This window comes from Mesoplodon densirostris, chromosome 9 (assembly GCF_025265405.1).
Source record: "Mesoplodon densirostris isolate mMesDen1 chromosome 9, mMesDen1 primary haplotype, whole genome shotgun sequence".
Taxonomy (NCBI): Eukaryota; Metazoa; Chordata; class Mammalia; order Artiodactyla; family Ziphiidae; genus Mesoplodon; species Mesoplodon densirostris.
The window spans coordinates 51596301-51620045 of NC_082669.1; the positions used below are offsets into that span (position 1 = coordinate 51596301).

The following is a 23745-nucleotide window of genomic DNA, read 5'->3' on the forward strand; positions in this document are numbered from 1 at the left end:
GCCACTGAGCCTGCGCGTCCGGAGCCTGTGCTCCGCAACAGGAGAGGCCACAACAGTGAGAGGCCCGTGTACTGCAAAAAAAAAAAAAAAAAAAGTAGAAAGGAGGAGACTGGTATACCTCTCTACCCAATCTAATGCACATTAATACTGATCATCTAATAGAATTATTGTTAGATTCAGTTTTCCAAAATCAGCACAGTCTAGGCACCTCACCAACAGCCTTTACAGGCCTTTCTTGCTTAAAATATAAGATAAAAAGTTAGCCAAATACATGGGCCACATAAAATAAAATCATCAAAATAAAATGAACTTCAGATGAGACAGGAAGGACACCAGATCTGAATATGCTATCTGAAATAAAACTAAAGGGCAAAAACTAAAGCCCTCTCAGTGTGAGTAGATTCTGAAACACTAATCAAGACCTGGAATCCTGCCATAGAAGCAATCTAGAAAACATGCCGAAATGACCATATGGCTGCCCTGCAGAAATCTGGAAAGGAACCAGTCAAGAAGCTGACAAGAGAAACAAACATGCTTCTCACCAAATGAGGCCTGACACAGCCTGTAACCTGAGGTCTGTCAAGAAAAACAAACAAAAAAATGTAGTCAAGCAGCCATTTAGGAATGATTCTTCTCTAGGTTATAGCTCACTCAAATTTGTGTCAAATGATACATAAATTGTGATACGACATTTGGAGGAAGGCCTTCAGCCTGTTTTCAAAGAAAACCCAAGAGAGTATCTTCTTGTATCAAGGTTGTAAAAGAAAACTTCACCAAGATGGCCATGAAGGCTGGTGACAAGCACTGGAAATACACAACAAATTAAGATGGAGTTCTGACATCTGGAATATATCTATAAAGAAATTACATACATGGCAGCAGAGATGCTAAAGATTTTTAAGTTCATTTTTTTTCTGGTGGAAAATGGTATTTCTTTAAGGAACCCTGGCAAATTCATAATTAGTAGAAGGACATTCTATAAACTTTATGAACTTCCAATGAATTTGATTAATAGAGCTTCCAAACATCTAAAATCTTATATAACTAATGGTCTCAAATGTTAAAAGAAATAATCACAAAGTATTAGCAACTATAAAACAACCAAAATAAGATGACCAAAAATGGATATTAATATAGTAAGTGAAAGGAAAGCAAATATTCCTTAACCAGAAGACAAAATGTTTAACAAAATTTTGTTTCAAAGCACTTAACTTCCAGTTAAAGCAATGGTAGAGCTTAGAAAATTTTTAACCAAATGAGACAGATCCACTATTATATCCCAATTAAAAAAAAAAAACTAACAAAAAAGACTATAATAAAGGCTGCAGAATGGGCTATATCTTTACCACAGTATGACAACCAATATTACTGATCAAACTCCTTGATTTTTTTTTTTTTTTTTTGCGGTATGCGGGCCTCTCACTGTTGTGGCCTCCCCTGTTGAGGAGCACAGGCTCCGGACGCGCAGGCCCAGCAGCCATGGCTCACGGGCCCAGCCGCTCCACGGCACGTGGGATCTTCCCGGACCAGGGCACGAACCCGTGTCCCCTGCATCGGCAGGCGGACTCCCAACCACTGCACCACCAGGGAAGCCCCAAACTCCTTGATTTTTAAAGTAGGGAAAACTTTTATCTAATAGTTCAAAACAAGCTAAAAATCTTCTTTAAATGACAGAAGAAATGAAAAACCTCAGAATTAGAAAAACTGAAAAATGATGTGTTTGAGAGCAAGGAAGATATGAAAAGAGAGGTGATCAAACTCAGGAAAGATTTAGAAATAAAAGAAAAACTTATTTCAGAAATGAAGACTAAGTTAACAAGAAGCACAGTGGGTTAATGCCTTACCAAAAGTAGAAAATGGAACATAAGACAAATTTTAGAATTAAAAAAAAAGAAGAGATAAAAAGATTTTAAGAGACAATAATTAATATGTAACATAAGCAAGATTGTCCAACATATGTTTAGTAGGAGTCGCTGAAGAAGACCAAAGCAACAAAGCATACTAAAAACTATAATGAAACTCTCCAGGAATAAAAGATAACTTCAAACTACATATTGAAGGACTATACATGTATCTGAGAAAATGATACAGCTGATACAGCCCAAATCAAACACATTTTTTTTTTTTTTTTTTTTACAGTACGTGGGCCTCTCACTGTTGTGGCCTCTCCCGTTGACGAGAACAGGCTCCGGACACGCAGGCTCAGCGGCCATGGCTCACGGGCCCAGCTGCTCCGCGGCATTTGGGATCTTCCCGGACCGGGGCACGAACCCGTGTTCCCTGCGTCGGCAGGTAGACTCTCAACCACTGCACCACCAGGGAAGCCCCAAACACATTTTAATGAAGCTAAAGTGACCTTCAAGTATAAAAACCCATAGATTAAAACTTCTTATAGTCTTGTATATTCTTGCTACACAATACATGAGAACTCAAGGAATATTGTTCCCATAAGTCTGTCCTGAAGAATCTACCAGAGAATAAGCTTCAAACAACCAACAGCTTGGAAAGGAATTAACATAAGGGCTCCTGGAATGTGTGAGCCATTCAGGTAGTAACTTTCAAAGGGGAAGAGAGTAGCAGAATGCTCAGTATCTCTAAGGTAAGTCTTCCATCATTACATGAAAGAAATGACCAGAGAAGGATTGGAAATTCATATAGTTATTCACTCAGCACATCTGTAAGACTAAGAATTTCCAGAATATCTGATAACCAAATATAGTTATTAAATTTCTTATAGAACCAGATATATATACATATAAGCATTTAATTTATACATACAATTTATAATTTACAATTTACAATTTAATATATACATTTAAGCATTTTAATATTTCTCCAATATTTTATTGTGTTGACTCTGAGAAAAATTAATGTTAGTCTTAGAGAGGTAACCTAGTAGAGAAATTAGCTCCTGCCCAACCTAGTGAAGAAACTAATTGAAATGGAGCATCCATAGTCACCCCATTAATAGAATTTTTGCCCATCCCCTTTCTCTAGAGCTGGCAATTACAGAGTAAAGTTTGAAAGTCAGTCCTACAGAAGCCTGCAGCAAGAACCAGGAATGGATCAAGGAACGGGAATTCCTCTTATGGGGAAAGGTGGAGTTTACCATGGAAAAGGTAGAATAATGGGCTGAGGGGCTTGAAAAGAGAGTCATTTGGAAAACAAGATGGAAAGAAGCCTTGAAGAGGACCTTCACCTTGCAAGGAGCTAAATCTATAAGGATCTGCTTTTTGAAGGAACAAAAGTAAGCAGCCTCTGTCCACATCATCCCAGTATCTATGGGAAAGGTCAATAAAGAACAAAAAGTCCTAAAATAATTTTCAAGACCAAGAAAGAACTGATTGACTATTAATGTTATGGAATCAGGGTCTTGCCACTATTACAAAAGGACAACCAAATTTTACCATGTAATACAAGATCTTTATGATGAAATCTGTATGATGACTATAGTTCCTCTGATCCTGAAAAAGAATCTGAAAATTATCAGCTTTCTCATCTCTTATTTGAATAAAGAATACTGACTTAATATGGCAGAGAAAGCACAACAGTCTCCTAGACAAGTAAATATCTCTTCTTAAATCTATACTGAAAATTTGTAGAATTCTAAATCCAAATACATTTTAACATACAATTTATAATGAAAAGAAGATTCAAGCATTTAAGTCTAAGTTATAAACATATTGTTTAGGTAATAAAACCTACAGATTAGCTCATAATAGCATAATAATAGGGTAAACAGTTAACTCCATGATTAAGTAGAAAAGATTAAGGAGAAAGGTTTAGGAAAAGAGTAACTGCTTAACCTCAATAAGATATGACTGCTAGTCAAGCTAATTTACTGGTGGTAGGCAAATGATAAACAGTACTCTGAACTGAAAATACATCTGGATACCATGGATTTGCTTCATGCAAAAGAATCTAGTTAATTCAATCTAGCCGACTAGCTGCATTTTCACCCACATTGTGTCCCCAAATCCAGCAATGGTGAATATGTTGTTGACTGGGAAATATATAACTATGCTTCTGTAGAATAAACCCAAAATCAATAGGCTCAACAGAATGAAGGCTTCAGAAATAAGGAAACACAGACGTTTATTCTAGCATTTACTTTCATAAATATTGACATCAAAGAATCAAATATGTAGCTGTGAAGCAGTAATTTATCCAAAGTTGGATGCTTCATTAAAGCTGGATATGGCCCAAAGCTGCAGGAAACATCCTGAAGGAAAAGGTCTTATACAAATGATACCTTTGTAGAGGCCATGGAGTAAAACAGAACATGGTAAAAACCAGTTCCGTGTTTGCATACACAGGACACCTTCCACCTCAACAATTCTACAAATATTGTGCATAAAAGGTTGCCAGGAAACACTGCCAAGGACTGGGAGCAACTTCAGAAAAAATAAAATAAAACTACTAGTGGCATGACTAAGTGTAGGGGAAAAGTGTCATAAAATATTTTAGAAGAGCATCATATTTTATTCCTCCAGAACAGGCATAGAACTGGCCATTATAATCTTAGTCAAAAATAGTCTTGATATTACTGATTGAACTGTACTTCAGTCAAAATGGCACTGCCCAGGAGCTACAAATGGACTGAAGTCACAAAGTTCCAGAGTTTGTTATTAGCATCTAAGTTAATTTTTTCCCTTAAATGATGAAAGAACATTGTTCAATCCAAGAGCCCAAGAAATGAGTGAACAAATATCAGACTACACTTCTGGATATAGCTTGAATCATTAACAATACCTACAATAGCTAGGGCATTTGTAATAAAAACCTGAACAACACTTCCAGATGTACTAAAGACTCATCTCAACATGGGCAGAGAACAAAACCACACTATAGAAAAGAGGGGGAGGGTCAACTGGATTTTTGTCTACCTTTTTTCTCCATTCTTTCCTTCTTCACCTCTGACCAGAACTTTTAAAATCCTTTCTATGTAGTGTTTGAGACAGGACAAGTACGAACAATATATAGTCAAACATTATGAATAATACAGTTAACTTCTTTTTCATGGATATGTCAAATCACTCATTTATCTGTCTCTTCCCCCCCCATATTTTAGCTATTTTACTTTCATTCAAGAATGAAATAAGAAAGTGAAACCTAATATGATTCACTAAGCTATTTAGTTTATACTTAAATGATAAATGTAAGACTTATCTACTAGAGGGTGGGCTCCTCCCTAAAAGTAAAGCTCTTGTCTTTTTCTGTTTGTTTCTCTAACACCTAGCACAACTACTCAAGTTTTGGTGAACCTGTAGATATCAGTTATCCATCCTTTCCTTACTTTTAATGAAATTAATACTCAAAAACTAGAAATCACCTGGCATATATTATGGAACTCATTAGCAAAGGAGGCTTTCTGGAAGAGCCTCAAATAGAATGGCTCCACGTTTCTTTTTAATATTCTGTATGTGAGGCTCATCTAAAATCATTGTGAATAAAGTGCAAGACAGTGATGAAAATAACTTGAATTCAGATCTCTATCATCCCATTTTCCACATTTACATAAAAGCCTATGATTTCCATGCTTAGGTATTTCACAAACAGGTCATTAAGATAGGTTCATATTAATAAATAACTTCATATAGTGCATATCCAAGAAAAATAACATATTTATATAAAATAACAAGACCACTTAATAAGACCACTAAACTTCGTGTCCTGCCAGGCACTCTGGGAGACCATGGATTTATTTCTACATGGCTATCAATTCTTAAAATGTCTCCAAATTTTTTTGAAAATAGTCTCTTAAATTTTTAATCAAAGAGTAGTTATAGCATCTTCAGTTAATGAAAGTAAATAGCAAATTATATAAAACTAAATACATTCCACCAAGATCACACAATCGAACTTGATGAAGTATCTCTTGCATACTGACAGAAGCACTGATAACAATGAACCACACTTGCCTATGTGATGGATCACACGAGGTAAGAGTGAGACTCCCAAGGTGAATTTTCAAAGTGGCTCCAGTAGTAGCAGCTGGTAGACCACCTTTCTTTAAACTGTGAGGTGCAGTAAAGTTGCTAATGCTAACAGCTACAATTTTTTAAAATTCGTGGCTTATTACAATAAAAACCCAATGTGTATCTTCCTGGCTGACAGATGGCCTTCTATATGATCATTCAGGGATTCAGACTTCCTTCATCTTATGGCTCCATCATTCCCCCAGGGCCTTGGTTGGAGTCCTCTGCTAGATTCTCTGCTTCCAGCTGGCAGATAAGGGAAGAGAATGAATGACGAGGATCAAACTAGTGCTTTTTTATTGAACACAGATGAAAATGTTGTATATCACAAAGCCTTATCTAATTGCAAGGAGGGGTAGGAAAAAGAGTCTTGATGTGGGCCCAGAGGGAGACAAAACAGGGTTTGGTGAATACTTAGAAGTCTCTACTATAGAAGGGCTTAACTCCCTTTGTCTGAATTACCTCGGAGATAGTTTGAGCCAAATTTTAGAGCAAGTCTTGCTAAATAATTACAATTGTCACCATAAATAGAATGATCTAATTTAATCTAATTTACAGTCATCAGTGGATTACCTTACACTGACACGGAATCCTTGCCTGACAAGGAACAAGTATGGAGCTATTGAAAGATAATAGCATATTCAATACAAAGTGAGTTCAGTTTACAAAGAACTTGAGGTACGCAATCGAGGATGCTGAGATGAGTCTTTTATGTCAAGGAAAGGATTGTGAACTTCAGAATTTTTTTTTTTTAAATAAAGACTATGTTTATAAAGAAAGACTGTGCAATGGGTAAATTAGAGAGGGGAGACTAATGGCGGGGGAACCACTTAAGAGGCAGCAGTTCGAACAAATCAGGCAATAAGTAATAACAGAGCCATGAGGGGATGGAAAGAAGCTACCAGATTCAGGACATAATTCTAAGGAGATGGGATAAGATATAGTGATCAGTAGGATGAGAGAAATGAGGGAGGAGGAAAAGTTAATAATTATGCTGCAAGGAAGTTAAGAACCCAAGCCAATGATGCTCTGGGTCTGAAAGTTTTATTAATAAATTATTGATTTTCTGTTAGTAGCATAGAAAAATACACTAGGCCACTTTTTCAAAGCATGTTACGTAAGGGAATATGATTTATTCTACGTGAAACATAGGTGGAATATACTTTAAATTAAAACTTTTTATACAGATGGTAACAAGATCAGCAAGAAGGTAAAGAGCATGAGCAAGACATCCAAAGACAATTATAATGATAGTTTAAGTAAACTTGCAGGATGTAAGCATTATGTCTGTTTTAGTTTGCTATATACAGTTACCACCTATAAGAATACCCACTCCAGTCAGTAGAAATGCAATAACGACAGGTTTCAACACTTCTTTCAACTTTGAATTTAAATACCAACATAATATTCTGCTCAAAAATCACAAAGCCAACTCCCACAGAGAAAATGATTATACACTTACTAAGAAAATTAAACTGTAGATAACTGGATTGTCATTCTAAATTATGTTAGATGATTCAGAAAAGGGAATTTATATGTAAACTGATTAATTTGTTTCTCCAAACCCATGCAACAACTTTTTACCAAATAATCCTTAAGTAAATACTTCAAAGAATTCAGCATTTAAGACATGCCTCCAGAAGGAAATATAACTGTATTATAAATAGCAAATTTCCCCATAACCACAAGGAAGATGTTCAGAATTCTCATCTAGTTAGATGTCCATTGGTTTTATCTTACATGAGATAAGTAAAGTCCCTAAGTCACTACCACTTAGTATATTAAAATTACCTATAGCATTATGAAAAGATGACCATGAATTTCTACTCTATATGGAGAAAGTATCAGGAGCCAGTGATTATCCAGTGATTGCTGAGAAAGGAATGTGAACTTTACAGCATTCTCTCTTTTATACACATACATACACACCACACACACACATGCACACAGATATTGTGTAGCCCTTAGGTATAATCAAATTAGGTGACCAATTAATTTTCTTTTAATCTGTACAGAAATTTTTTTAACATTTTTATTTGTAATAGACCCAACCTTAACCAAAATGTCCTCCAATAAGTGATGGGTAAGGAAACTGTAGTACATCCATACTGTGGAATATTGCTCAGCAATAAAGGGGAACACAGACTATTGATACTCTGAAAACTGTGATAGATCTCAAGGGCATTATGTTGAGTAAAAAAGAGGCAAGCTCAAAAGGTCACATAGTGTATGATTCCTTTTATCTAACATTCTCAAAATGACAAAATTATAGAGATGGAGAACAGATCAGTGATTGCCAGGGGTCAGGGTGGTAGGGGGAGGGAGTGGTGTGACTACAACTGGCAGCACAAGGGAGATCTGAGTGGCATCTGACATCTGTGATAGGACAGGTCTGTATCTTGATTATACTGGTGGTTACACAGATCTACACGTGATAAAATCACACACGCACACACACACTCACACACACACACACAGTCACACACACCAATATAAAAATCCTGGTTTGATGTCATACTATAATTTTGTAAAATATAACCATTAAAGGAAAAGTGGGTGAAGGATACGTGGGAGCTCTCTGTATTGTCTTTGAAACTTCCTGTGAATGTATACTTATTTATTACTTTTAAATTTTTATTGGGGTATTACAATGTTATGTTAGTTTCAGGTGTACAGCAAAGTGAATCTGTTATACATATACATATATCTACTCTTTTTAGATTCTTTTCCCATATAGGCCATTACAGAGTATTGAGTAGAGTTCCCTGTGCTATACAGCAGGTCTTTATTAGTAATCTATTTTATATACAGTAGTGTGTATATGGGTGACCAATTAATTTCTTCGTCCTTAAGCATATACAGAAACTTTAAGTTAAAATCAGAATGTAGGATTATACAATTATAAAGAAAGTCATAATCCACAGTACTAATCATATTTCTAGTCTCATTATGCTTACTTATTGCCTTGTCCTCCTGACACAGATAACAGTAGAAGGTTTGGTGAAAGTTTTTCATGAAGGAAGAAATATTTCCTCCATTAAGCTGGTTAGGAACAGTTTGGTAGGAAATTATAAATCAAGTAATAACTTTTTTTTTATAAGGACAAAATAATCCAGAAAAAAACTTGGAATATTTATCTAATTTAAAAGTATACTTTTCCACAGAGAAATGTGAGAAATAAAGTCATTAGTACATATGAATTCTTTCCCTTTTAGGGGTTAATTGAATACAAAATTTCTTAGAATTTTAAAACTCAGACTAGAAAGGAAATGGAAAAGAGCTATTCATGTTCATTTATAACAACTTCTTAGGATATTAGTTAATCCTGCTAAATGTCAGTAGAACATTTTATGTAGCAATGAGAAATTACACTATTCAGTAATATATTTTTACAACCTCAGATGAACCTCAATCTTGTGTAACTGACTTCCTAAAAAGTTTGTGTAAATAACACTTTGCTAAATTGAATAATTTTACTTGCACGTAAATTAGATATTCTCTAAAGCAAATAACCACCCCAAAATCTGCTCTACACTTAAAAATTTTTACATTGCAATAAAGAACAAATTAATATGTAATTTATATTCTCATTGCTTGCTTAGTATAATCATGATCTTTATGATCTAAAAACATTTAGATTTTTCATTGAAAATGCCCACCAAATTTTTGGCATGATGTTTTTTTGAATTTCTCCAAATATAACAGCTTCAGAAGCTGATTCCATGGTAATCCCACCATGCTAGGCCAGACTTTAGCAGAATATTATAATATGTCCAGGCAGCAATATAGCTTAGACCTAGATATAATATAGAAGCCACAAGATAATGCTCTCCTAAGCTTCATCTAATAAGGGAAAAACACATATAAACAAGTATTTGGTATTCAAAAAAGAATACCAAGAAGTGCAACCTAATCTTGAAAGATAAGCATAGAACATAATAATTCCCATATGAAGTCCAAACCTCAGAGAAAATAGTGGGTCAAATTCTTGGCAGATTTTAAATGACTTGACCTTGTTGAGAAAAATGAATGTGAGCACCCCAATTGCACCTAGAATACGTATTCTGTGAGGGTTAAACAGAGCTCCTCAGACATAGTAGGGACTCAATAAATATTTATTGTGTAAAACAGGGAGAAAATGCATTAGTTTTACTCATCAACATACTGCCAACAACTACAATACCTGAAAACAAAAATTTCTTGAATGAACAGTTATCACTGAAACTACATTAAAGCTACACTCATCTTTGGCCATGTGTTAACCAAAAAGACAAAGAGTGGGCAAATGCAATCAACTGACCAGGTATTTTTCAATAACAGGTCACTTAAATATGCAAAGAAAGAAAAGAATTTTAAAACAAGTTTTTTAAAGCTATCTGATCAAAATATTGCAGAATACTGTAGCTTTTTTCCAAAACCTGATTTCTGAGCATAGTCTAACTCCCTAATTTACAATGCTAATGAAACTGCATTTAGCAATGTTTGCTAATCCCTGTTTAGTAAGTATTAGACACTTAAATGAAATAACCTGACTTTAAGCAGGAAAAGGACAGTTGATTCTTTTCAGGGAGATGCACCAGAGTACCTCCAAAACACTTTGGAAGAAAGAAAATAACACTGTCACAGAACACTCAAAAATATCATAATTTGTTTATAGACTACCAGCTAATATATAAACAAATCTGTATTTTACTATGATCCTTTTACACATTCGTGGGAAGATCATTTCACAGATTTACATAAGTATAGCAAAGTTCTTTAAGGTAACTGAGCAACTGAGCTCTACTAGTTTTTGTTATCTTCTAAGATATAAATATTACTTCATTAATCCAACTTATAAACTGATGTATTTAACTAGAAAAGTAAATAATTACATAAGAAAAGTCATGAGAAACTTCATCACATAGACTCTATATAACACTTTCAGTATCATAACAATAAAAATACCATTTCTAATGTTACTTATGAAAGGATTCATGTTCTACACTGACTATCAAAGAGGGCTTAGAGTAAGCACAAGTGACACTGAAAAACGCCACAACATCCTGAAAGAAATGGTTAAAATGGAGATTGAAATATCTTTTCTATTATACATCACATCAGCAAACCTAGAAAATGTAAAAGAGCCCAAGGAGGCATAAATTGAGAAGATACTGCACCTTGCTGCTTTGCCATGAGAGTGAAATATAAAAAGATACTATTTTGAAGGCTGCTAAATTATCAAAGAATGGTAAAAGTTAAGAATCACAATGTTATGGTTGAATGGAGCCTTATGATGCTTTATTATGAATGTAAAGCTTATGTTATCAAATAGGAAAATGCAAAAGACTCATTCTACCCAGATTTTAAGATTTCATGTGAAAGGCAATTTTAGAAATTAAATCTAAATTGTGTCTTAACAAAGTGGTAAGTACTTTAAGGACCAAGCGGAAGGCTTACTAATGACATAATAAGGTTTTGAAGTGCTATGACATATTTATATACATATCTGAGGCCTGAATCACTGGGAATACTTGCAGCTATTTTAAGCTCTGTGGACCCTAGAGTTCAGTGCCATTTAGCTTTCTCTTCACACCCCACCAAAGCTATTTTTGGCCTTTCTGTGACTTAACTGTATAAGCAGTGGGATAACCCATTGTGCATGCTTTCCTGCCCCATAATTAATTGGGTTCCAAAAGCAACTTTAACCTGACCTGAAGTCAGGACTTCGAGAGTTACATGGCCCTTTGGGCCTTCTGTGCATGCCACCTGATCTTGGGCAGATTATTTAACTTCTCAAGAGAGAAAGAGAAATTATAGAAGTGTTTTATATTGAGTTCCGGTGAAGACTAGTAGCTAACATAAAAGCTCTGTAAATAACTAATTTTACTAAGAATCATCTAGTCTACACAATGCTATAGAAACAATATGGTACTGGCAATAGAAACAGACACATAGACCAATGGAACAGAGGACCCAGAAATAAATCCACGCATATACGGTCAACTAATCTTTGACAAGGGTGCCAAGAATATACAATGGGAAAAGGACAGTCTCTTCTATACATGGTGCTGGGAAAATTGGATATCCACATGCAAAAGAATGAAACTGGACCCTTATCTTACATCATGCACAAAGTTAACCTGAAATGGATTAAAGACTTAAATTTAAGACCTGGAACTATAAAACTCCTAGAAGAAAACATAGGGGAAAAGCTCCTTGACATCAGTCTTTGCATTGATAATTTGGATATGATACCAAAAGCACAAGCAACAAAAGCAAAAATAAACAAGCAACTAAAAAGCTTCTGCATAGCAAAGGCAACAATCAACAAAATAAAAAGGCAAGTTATGGAATGGGAGAAAATATCTGCAAACCATACATCTGATAAGCATATGGTTTTTTGGATATATACATTTGCTATGTCCAAAATATATATGGAATTCATATAACTCAATAGCAAAAAAACAAAAATAACCTTATTAAGAAATAGGCAAAGGATCTGAATAGACATTTTCCAAAGATGACATATAAATGGCTAATGAGGGTACACGAAAAAGTGCTCAACATCACTAATCACCAGTGAAATGCAAATTAAAACCATAATGAGATACCACCTCACACTTGTTAGAATGGCTATTGTCAAAAAGACAAGAAAATAAGAAGTGTTGGTGAGGATGTGGAGAAAAGAGAACCCTTGTATAACATTGGTGGGAATATAAATTGGTGGGAATGGAAAACAGTATGGAGGTTCCTCAAAAACTTAAAAATAGACCTATCATATGATTCAGCAATCTCACTTCTGAGTATATATCCACAGGAAGTAAAATCAGTATCTTGAAAAGATATCTGCCCTCCCATGTTCTTTGCAGCATTATCCACGATAGCTAAGATGTGGAGAATCTATGTGTCCACTCACAGAGGAATGGATAAAGAAAGTGTGGTATATATATACAATGGAATATTATACAGTCTTTTAACGAAGGAAATCCTGCCATTCACAACAACATAGATGAACCTGGAGAACATTTTGCTGAGTGAAATAAGCCAGACAGAAAAACAAATATACAGGGAAAAACAAAAACAAATATGACCTCACTTATGTGCAGAATCTAAAAAAGTCTAATTCATAGAAGCAGAGTAGAATGATGGTTGCCAGGGACTGGCAAGTGGGAAAAGTGGGGAGGTCAAAGGGTACAAACTTTCAGTTATGAGTAAGTTCTGGGAATCTAATGTACAGATGGTGACTACCGTCGATAATACTGTATTGTATACTTGGAATTTGCTAAGAATAGATCTTAAGTGTTCTCATCACACATCAAAAAAAAAAAGGCATCTATGTGAGGTGATGGATATGTTAATTATCTTGATTGTGGTAATCGTCTCACATTGTAAATGTGTACCAAATCATCACACTGTATACCTTAAAATATATACAACTTTTGTCAGTTATACCTCAGTAAATAATAAGCTTATTTTTCCTTTAATAAACTTACTTTTCCTTTCCATAGCGGAATCTTTTCCCTACACGACCAAACTCTTAAAAAGCCCACCTATATCATTTTAAAGATAGAGAAAATAAGATGCAAAGAGTTAAAACTTACTATAAGTCAAATGTTAGAAGTGGAAATATAACCCAAGTCTCTTGACTCCAAATCTAATATTTTTCAGTATACCTTTCTGTTTCTAAGCCTCTTTTATGGAACCATTTGGAAAATCATTTCTTTGGTCTTTAACTTGATAATTAATTCTAGAGAAAAAAGCCAGGTTATTCCATTAAGGAATAAATGTAGCCACACACTGCTTCATTCCACCTTTACCAGAAATAAGACAATCCCCAAAGCAAATTTATAGAATCAGTTATAGGGCAACTCTAGTTGTCAGTCAGTGCTCATTCAATCTTATATTCAATAGTATCAACAGCAATCATTTTATTAGGTATATCATAGGTATTAATAAAGCTAATTAAGCCACAAAGAGTTCATTCATGTCTTGTTTGTTCTGCTCAAGAAAACAATTGTATAATAATTTTAGAGAATGTTTCACTAAATAATTAATATTTTAGTAATATAAAAGTTAAAATTAGCTATATGGACTATTAACAGAAGTTCACCCTGAGGCCATACTGGCTAAATAAGGGGATATTACTGTCAGTAGTTGATAGGTATTTTATCTTTAGACACTAGGCAGCAAGTTTTAGCAGTTTTTGCCTTCTTGTTATGAAACATCCAAAAGTTTAATGGATTTCTGAATTCTAATAACTTGGAAGACAATTTTAGACATCAACCTTCCCACACAATAATGGATCTCACTAGTTTCTTTAACTCATCCTTATTTTTGGTGAGCCAGTATTAAGGTGCACCATAGTTGCATTTCATTAAGTTACAAATATACAGAGTTCAAACCCACAAATTGCAGTGATAACTATTAGCTCTTGGTGGGGCTAAATTAACCTAGTACCAGTTGCCAGGACAATCACTTGAGACCAGAATCTCTGCTAAGTAATTCCTGAAGCATTTACCAGTTTACCACCATGTATAACTAACTTTTAATAATCATGGAGAAAAATACTTCTCACTATAATACGATTCAAGAACAGCACAGATTCTAGAAGTACACAGGGCCAGATACAACCAAGTCCATATCCTTGACCCCTCAGGAGCCAGGATTTCTCTCACACACACTGTTGCTCATATCTTCCTCTCTCTCTCTCTCCCTCTCTCTCTCTGACACATTTTTAGACATTCTGAAAATGTCAAAGCATACCCCAGCACAGTGTAGTAGTGCTGTGGAACCAATAGAAAACCTATTCTTTAGTAATTCTTATAGCTCAGAAATCACAGCTGATGACCAATATCAGTCTCTTTTTAATTAGGAGAAATAGGATAATCCTGTGGAATGAACACTGTATCTGGAATCGGAAGATATGATTTCAAATCCACTTTCTTGATGAATGAAAGAATATATTGCCTTATATATAGTAAAGCACTCACATGTTTTCTTCCTTTGTACCTACAACAATTAGAGATACAACATAGTATTGGGGAGGTTATTGAGTTATTCACGAACTTGCCTCGTCCTGCAAGCTGCCACAATAACATTCACCTGAGGTAAACAACACTGCTTAAAGGTATCTGCCATGTTTGTTCCTACAAAAATGAAATACTAGAAAAGTATTTTTCCACAATTTGTTCATAATTAAGTATAATCCTGTTTTCTTTAGAATTACTATAAATCCATTATAATTTGTTTTGCAGAATAAGCACAAGTATTATCCTTCTAGAATCAACTGGATGATCCATGGAGTCATGGTCAGTTCCAGGGGTTCAGATGAGGGGTAGAAAGGGAAAGAGATTGGCTTCTGGCTCTTCCATCAGTTTCTCACTCAGGTTTTTCACATCAATAGGTGAGTAGTGTTCTCTCTTTCCTCCACTTAACTTTTGGCAAACCCAGTTAGAGACCATCATCAGATAAGCTCAACCTCTTGTTAAAATAAATAGAATATAGGACAGAAACAGCATCAGTGATTTGGTTTCTTTGACATTTAATGAGAGAACAAAATTATATATTGAAGACAAAAGACAACAGTGCCAGGCACAGACCCAGGACAGGTGCTGTGAAAAAGCCTATCGTGGTGGTGTCTGGGGATTTAAACTCTGGAGAAAAGACTAAACTAAAATTAAGAATAACAAAGTCATTAGTATATACTTCTTGGCAGATTATTAGCTGTATGTGGAAGCTTTGATAAAACAGGCTTTTAGCAATGTTTTAAATTTCAGATTTAAGAAAAATCCTCTCCTACTCGCCATTTGTTGAACACTGCCGTTTATTTCCATTGTTATTCATTGCCATGGAGCCCAATTACTCCTTTGTTTTCTTATTCACATTTAGTCCACATTATCACAAATAAAAATCACAAGGATACCATTACCCTTCAACACTTCCCCAATGTATAAATCCTAATTTGCATTAAATCCTTGAAGCAACATACGTTGCAGTGAATGAAATGTCCTTCTGTAAAAAGTACTGTAAATAATGAAAGAATTTTTAGCTCAATATATATACACGACTTTACATACAGCTAAACTGACCAAGGTGCTTTTATACACCCTAGGTATACAATATTCAATATGCTTAGAATAATAGTTATTCGAAAGGAATATAATCTTTGAACATAAAACAGTTTAAGAATAAAAAACTTCTATAAATTCACTTATCTATTTTGCTATTGACCCACTGATGTAGAAATTTTACGTACCATAATTAATGGGGAAAATTAGTTAATGAATGCTGCTGATACTCAGTGTAGTTCTCAAAGGCTGAAAACCTTTCCCAAAACTCAGTATCTGAAACCTCTTTAGGAAAAACAGTCAAAGCTTTAACTGTTTTCAGTCTAGTATAAGAAAGCTTTGAAACAAGTTAACTCTAAGCACTCAAGGAAAACTATTTTTAAAAGTCGGGGGGACAAGAGGAGGACCTTAATTTTCAACAATATCGGCCTGAGAAGTAACTTTGTAAGAGAATGACTGAGTATCTTTAAAAAGAGAGAGGAAAAAAAGTAATTAAAAACGTTGGAAGTCCACAAACTGAGCATAGCAGTAAAAATGACTCAAGAGGGAAAATTTAATGAAAAATAAAAAACTGAAAGCAAATTAATTGATCAAAACACAGACACACACATGCACACACACTGCAGGCAGTCATTCAGCATTATAAGCTAGCTGGCTTTGTATTTTCTTTTAAAATATAATCGTAACTTCTTAATGTATAAAATAAGGCTCTCAAGGTACTCATGAAAAATTCTTACCAAATTTCACTCTAGAGTTAATGATATTAGGCATGTTAAATCAGGAATCAACACATGCTATTTTCCACAGCAGGAACTATATAAATTACAAGCTCTTCCATGTTTTTGTTATTAGGTTTGGTACACTTAAAAATAAGCGGTATTCTACATCGAGTGCTCTAACGCAACTGTTTTTATATCTTTTAGAATTTATATTTCATCTCAGTGCTCAATCCTTACAAAAAACCACAAAAGGACCTGCAATTGCTATTTACTGTCTTGCACAATAAAACTGTATTTGTTCTGTTTTTGAATTCATAGGTTTTGCTTTATGAAGTTTTCAGAAAGAAGCAACTTTATTATATTTTCATTGTTACTCATGATTTTAGCTTAAAGATCATTAATTTTAACACTAACATCCTGCTATATTCTCATTTGGGTTGTTCTATTTATCTCAAAGGTAGACTTATGTATTACCATTACAAAAAAATAACTATTTGCATAATACTTTATGATTTTACATCTATTACAAACACATCACAGGGAGCCTGAGGATGCATTCAGTAGCTTGTCATTCACCACTTCAAGACCCTTCAGAACTAAACAAGGAGGAGAGTGACATTTTGCTAAAGGCAGAAGAAATGAATATAAATAACAAACTTTGAAGTTTTAAAAATACAAAAGAAAATTTTTAAAATGCAAACAAAAATATGATCATATGCATAAACAAGATAATTTCAATTTTTAAAACTCCATGTCCTCTATACACAGCAAGGTGTTTGGAGATTTATGTATCTTCTATTATGATACCCATTGAAATTATCTAAAACTGTGTTACAAAAATAAAGAAAATTACCATCTTCTTGCTAGATTTTATAAATATCATATTAAAATTGTGCCTATTTACATAATTCAGCTTTTCCTCGGCCTTGTGAAATAATCTAGTATCATTTCTTTATTATTCTAGACTTAACCCTATAAATGTGCATATTAAGAATGTTTGAGGGAGATAATAATGATCTAACATGTTAAGAAATTATATTGTCTCATAACTTCTTCTTGGTAAAACAATTACAAAGAAAATTGTTTACATCTTCTGTATTTTCTTCCATAACCACCAGTCCAGATAAAAAAAATACTGAATGCTGTTATGTCACCTCTAGTCCAAATGCTCATAGTACTTGAAGCTTTTTGTAAGCAATATGCTTCTATACTAAACACATATCCCTGAGCCACCAACTACCTAATTTAACAGTTTTAAATGTACTTTCAAATGCAGCGTAATACCATCTTAAACAGACATACACACACACACACACACACACACGGAGTGTGCAGAAAAGGAAGGAGGTGGAGAGCAAGAAATGGAGCACGTTGTTGTTTTTCATTCATGCAGTATAGTGATGTCAGTGTCTGCAGCAGCAGCAGCAGCGGCAGGAGCCTTGACCTGTGGAGGCTACAATCCACTGAAGTCAGAACCTTGCAGAATTCAAAAGAAACTGACTAGATAATTGTTTGAAAAATTGTTCAACTGTTTATAGCATGAATTTTAAATAGATAAGTAAAAAGAAGAGATTAGTTGTATAGTTTTACCTTAGGTAGAGAGGAGCAAGGCGGGATGTGGAGAAGTAACAGAAAGGTAATATCATCAGGGAACTGGGGGCAGAAGAACCTACATTCAAAATCATTTCAATGTAAGAAACTGACAAAACCACCTGGTGTTAAAAACAGCAGAAAGGCCTCTTCTATTCCCAATACAAGCTCTCTGATGCAAATCTGTCTCCTGAACAACCAGACTCAGAGAAGTGTTTTCATCATGATTGCGTTAAAATTGCATTAAACTCAGATGTGACATACTACATACAACAAAGAGGACAGTTTAAGCCTGGTCACAAATTTCATTAAAACTACTTGATGATGGACCTTGTAATTCCTAAGCAATTAAGACTTTTGAAGGACGCAGAAAAACAAGTTGTACTATGATCTGTTGTAAGATGTGTTTATCAACAAAAGGGGAGGAGGTACTAGATGACCAATATATTGTTGCAGCAATTGCTGGAACTACTCACTATGCCCACAAAACCCTCTGAACACAGTCTTTCTGCAGTGCTTATTTTATGGCTCTTACATTAGTCCCTAAAAGAAAATCCCCAAACTCCATCTATGTACTGTTGAAACTAAATCACTCAAAAATTTATGTAACTGCTGCCTTCTTTTCATTCTGTTACCTCTCATTTCATACAGTTCTAGAAAATGTGCAAAGGAGTTGCATATGGCATTAATCTGTTAGAAAATGGTGGCCTTTTCTATAAAATACAGCCAAAGATGTGTGTTCAGTTGTGGTCATTATTAGGGCGATCACGTTGTTTTCATTCATTCATTCAGGATTTGCTAGAGGATGTCAGTTTCTGCAGCTGGCTTGACCTGGGGGAGGAGTGGGGGAGCAAATTCCTTCTGGTGCATACTGATTACAGGATGTATTTCTCAGTGCTCCTGTACACATACCACTGCACTACATCCTACCCTGCCTCACCATCAAGTGGTCTGAAAACAAGGGCCTTAGCAACATGCTAATTACAGGTCAGAAATATTAAAACAAAACACCAAAACTGCAATCTATCTTCACACAATCACTTTCTCCAAGTCTAAGACTTTCATCAAGAAAACTCCATTAAAAAAATTACACATACCACATAAACATTGCACAGGCTCCACAGTGATTCCCTTCCAAGCAGAGATTTTTCCCCTCGGTATGATCCGTTCTCTCCACAATGCAGCAGCAGCATCTGTAGCCCTAGCGTGGTATCTAATAACATGAGCTACTCCTCCCTCCCTTATGAGCTTTACATCCCTGTTTTGGCTAAACTTCCTTTTCTCCCCCAGGACTAAACTAGATCATTCACCGTGTCCCTAAACATAAACCAAACCACCCCAAAACACAAAACATTAAGGGAAGCCGACAGCATCCACCAGCTCACCACTACCTTTGACACCTAAGAAAAACGAAACTTGAGATCCTTTAACAGCTCAACTGAACTGTTAAGTGTACTTAAAAATAGAAGGAAAAAAGTGAGCACACTCCACAAATAGGTCCTTAGAAATTTACCATGAAAGTCTTGAGTTGGGCATAAACTGTTTCCAGTGCAGTACCGCCCTGATGCATATGACTATATAAAGTAGAGAAAAGAGGGAGACAAAAAAAAAAAAAAAAAAATAGCCAAACACTATACACTTCAATTGCACATCCAAAACTGTCCCCTCTACACACCCAACAGGATATCTTTACATCATAACTGGTGCCTCCACCTCACCACCCCCAAAAAAGAAAAGAAAATTATCCCGGTAGGCACAGACACATTATAGGAACTTTGTAGGAAAGCACAAAGAGGCTGTAGAGATTACAACCACCACCTTATCTGCTGCCGGAGAGTTTGTGTGCGTGTTTTTTTAAGTGTTTCGCCCAGCTCCTCCTTCCCCCACTACAAACAGCAAACACATGAGTGAGCTAATCAGCTCTTAAACTGAAACACCTTTCGATACAGGCGAGTGATGGAAGATAAAAGCTGAGGGGCGGCAGGAGGATCAAATAAAAGTTGCTCCGCAGTTCGCTCATCCAAACCCCGCAGCGACCGCAGGGGGGTGAGGTTCCCAAAGCCACTTTCACACCTTCGATAATGCACTAGCAAAGAGAAGCCCGGAGAGGCTGAAGTTTCCACGGAGGGAACCGTCGGGGAGACGCAGCCCGGGAGGACAGAAGGGTTGGGCTCGCTACCTCTGCACACGGGCGAGCCGGGGCTCCGTCGCTCAGGTGAGTTGCTCCTCCGGTGGCTCTCTGGGGACCGTCTCGGGCGGCCCTTGGCCCGCGGCGCCTGCTCGGTCGGGGCCGCGGTCGGCGGCGGCGTCGGGCTGGGCGGGCTGGGGCCGCGGGCCGCGCCGGGCCCCGGGAGGCTGCCCAGCGAGGCGGCGGCGGCGGGCGGGCGCGTGGGACTGTGCTGGCTGCCCCGCAGGAGCTGGTAGGGCACCGTGGCGCGGATGGGCTGCAGCAGCCGGCCGGCTCCCGCAACCGGGGCGCAGCTCACGCTGCCGCCGCCCGCACCGTTCCCGCTCCCGGCGGCGGGGGTGGCGGGCGGGGAACCCGCGGCGCTGCGCCGCATCCTCTGCGGCGGGGGATGAGGAGTCTGAGAGGAACTGGAAGAGGAGGAGGCAGTGGACATGGTGGCTCCGCGGGCCCTGGACGATGCCGGCCAACACCGAGGCGCGGAGCGGGAGGCGCGCGAGCGTGTGGGAGCCGGCGCGATAGTGCGTGCGAGTGTGTAAGGGGGAGGGGCGGGGGGTATCGTGGAGGGGGAGGAGTCTCTCGGCTCCCCCTTCGCAACGCGCACCCCCGCCGCCTCAGCGAGGGGGGAGGGGAAGGCTGCGAAAACAAACGTCCAACGGCCCCAACCGCCCGACCGGGCTCGGTGTGGCGGTCACGGCCGGGGCCGCGAGGAGCCCGGAGCCGCCGCCGCCGCCGCCCCGGGCATCGCGCTGACAGGGGAAAGGGGCAGCCGCCGGGATCACGCAGATTCGCGGGGCTGCACGCGCAGGAGAGCCCGGCAGCTGCAGGAAGGGCCGGGATCCCTGCTTCTGGGGACCTGGTAAGGGGAAAGGGCCTCGAGGTGCCTGGATGAACGCGGAGCCGCGCCACCGCAAACGCCGCCGCCGCCTCCTCTGCCCGCTCCTCACTCCATAAGGCACCTAACCCCTCAACCCGTACCCCGCCCCCTGCACCGCCTCCCGGCGCTCGGGGCCGGCAGCTGCCGCAACGAACATTTCCATTGGCTCCGTCGTTCTCCACAAGGACGCGAGTGATTGGTTTCAGGGTAGGAGTGAGAGGAGCACCTGCCAATGAAAGTAGGCGTCCTACTTTGGAGGCGGGATATGAAGGAGCGAAGAGGGAGAAAGGGGCTGTGCGCTCAAGGAGGGGCGTGAGAGTTGACAGCCTTTGAGGTGAGAGGGGGACTTTGATTGGGCTGCCCTGGGAGAGTGGGTCCGTGTGTGTCCTGCGCGTGCCCCGACACCCACAGACGCGCACGCCCAGGGAAGCAGGTTGTGAGGGCTCCACCCTCCAGGGCCGTTTGTACAACTTGAGACAGAGGATGCGTCAGGCAAACTTTACTTTGCAAGTACACCTGTTCTGGTGGTGGGATGTTTTAGAAGAATCCATCCCTTCCCCACTAATTTTAGTAATCTGAGTTTTTGTGGCGAGTAGACTAATCAAAAGAATTTAAGGCCATCAGAAGCAATGTCTGGGGGTTGGATTGAACACTGGGTGGATACTTTTACAGTTATCCTATGGACTGAAAAGAGATAATCAAATCTTATGTTCCAAGACAATAACTCTGAATTGCAGGGGTCAACAAGGAATTGTACATCATTACACCATTAGTTAAATGGAGGTGTAATGGAGGGCACACGCTGTTGTCTTTTCCCAGAAGCAGATGGCCTCTTGGGAGAAATAGTACCAGACTTGATGTAACAATCCACTGGGGTAAATTTAGTTTTTATTCTGCAGTGGAACTGAATAGAAACTAAGATTTTGGATGACTGTCAGGAACCTAACTTTACCCCACAGTAAGCCAAGGTTTTAAACGTTAAGCAGGAACAATTGATTGAAGGGTCCACATCAGATACCCTCCATTCGTTTCCATGAGATAAAAAAGAAGTGGGAGATCAGATTGGTCTACTCTTGGTGTCTGCCCACACTGACAGGCTTCCTCTGATTTCAGGCACTAAATGCAGGGGTCATTTTCACTTAGAGGAGCCATCCCTCTCAGCTTCATTGTGCCCTCAGAACAGAAAGCATACTAGGTTCTGTAAAAAGTGGATGAAACCCACTGTTTCTGTAAAATGCAAGAATTGCACCCATGAAGACTAGTGACAGTTCCTCACTTTATCACATAGTAGAATAACAGCTAACATTTACTGAGCATTTCATGTGTCAGCCACTGTTCTAAGAATGTTTTATGTGTTAATTCCTTCAATCCTCCTATAATCCACAAGGTAGGTACTACTGTTATCCCCATTGTGTTCACATGTATTTGCTTTCCAGAGTAACATATATTAAATATAAATGTAGTAAAAACTTTACTCTTTTAAATTTATTGTAATTGATCTATTGTATTATTTTTTCCATCTAAAATGAGAGATTTCCTCATTCATTATGAAATTGCCTTCCTTCATGGGGAAAAAGAATGATAAATGGCTTCTTTCTGATGACTTTTTCAGAATATCAAGAACAAAAATTGACGGATTAAAATATGTGAAGTTTTTAAAAATGCTGGTAAATTTCCAAGTTGTCAATTTGATTACAGCATGGTTTCATAATAGAAATGTTATCTCTGGCCACTCCTAAATATAAGTGTGTAACGACCCCAACACTTTAGATTACAGTAATTCTAAATTTATACCAAGCCACAGTCTAATAATGATCAATACCTGATTTGGATCTAAAACAACCTACCTAGCCATATGTTAAAGTCTTTCTGTGTGTGTTCAAAACTGCCAATGCCAACTTAAATCAGACAATCAAAACAAATCTAAATGACGCACACAGAGAACTAGTATGATCTTAAAATACTATTTTCAGTTGCTGATAAGTCACCATGACCTATTTGGATGTTCAATCACCTTCTGTTTACTAAATATATCTTAGTTGCCTCTTAAACCTTTGTTCTCATGAAAGAAATACTGATCTTTATGTGTAAGGAATTCAGTCTCCAAACAAATCAAAGGTGGGCTAAAATAAACTAAACCCAGTACCGGCTTTCAAATGTCCATTATTGAGTTCTTAACAGAATTTTATTCTTAGTGAGTTTGGGAGTGGGCTCCAAGGGTATGAAAAGAAGCTTTAGGAAAACATACTCCTTAGTAAATTGGGAACCCCTTAGAAGGAAGTGTGGATTGCTGGATGAGAAGAGCATTGTTACCCGACTGTGCTAGCTATGGGATGGTTAGGCCCCG

At 37.6% G+C, this 23745-nt stretch overlaps 1 protein-coding gene across 2 annotated transcripts in view; it reads right to left on the reverse strand.

Annotated features, from left to right (window-relative positions):
* Positions 1-21099, reverse strand: part of GLCCI1 (glucocorticoid induced 1) — a 121414-nt gene extending 100315 nt beyond the window's left edge. For both annotated transcript variants that reach the window (XM_060108106.1, XM_060108105.1), the window contains exon 1: positions 20516-21099. In XM_060108106.1, the coding sequence (XP_059964089.1) occupies positions 20516-20957 (442 nt within the window). In that variant the 5' untranslated portion in view covers positions 20958-21099. The remainder of the gene's footprint in view (positions 1-20515) is intronic.
* Between the last annotated feature and the right edge of the window lie 2646 nt (positions 21100-23745).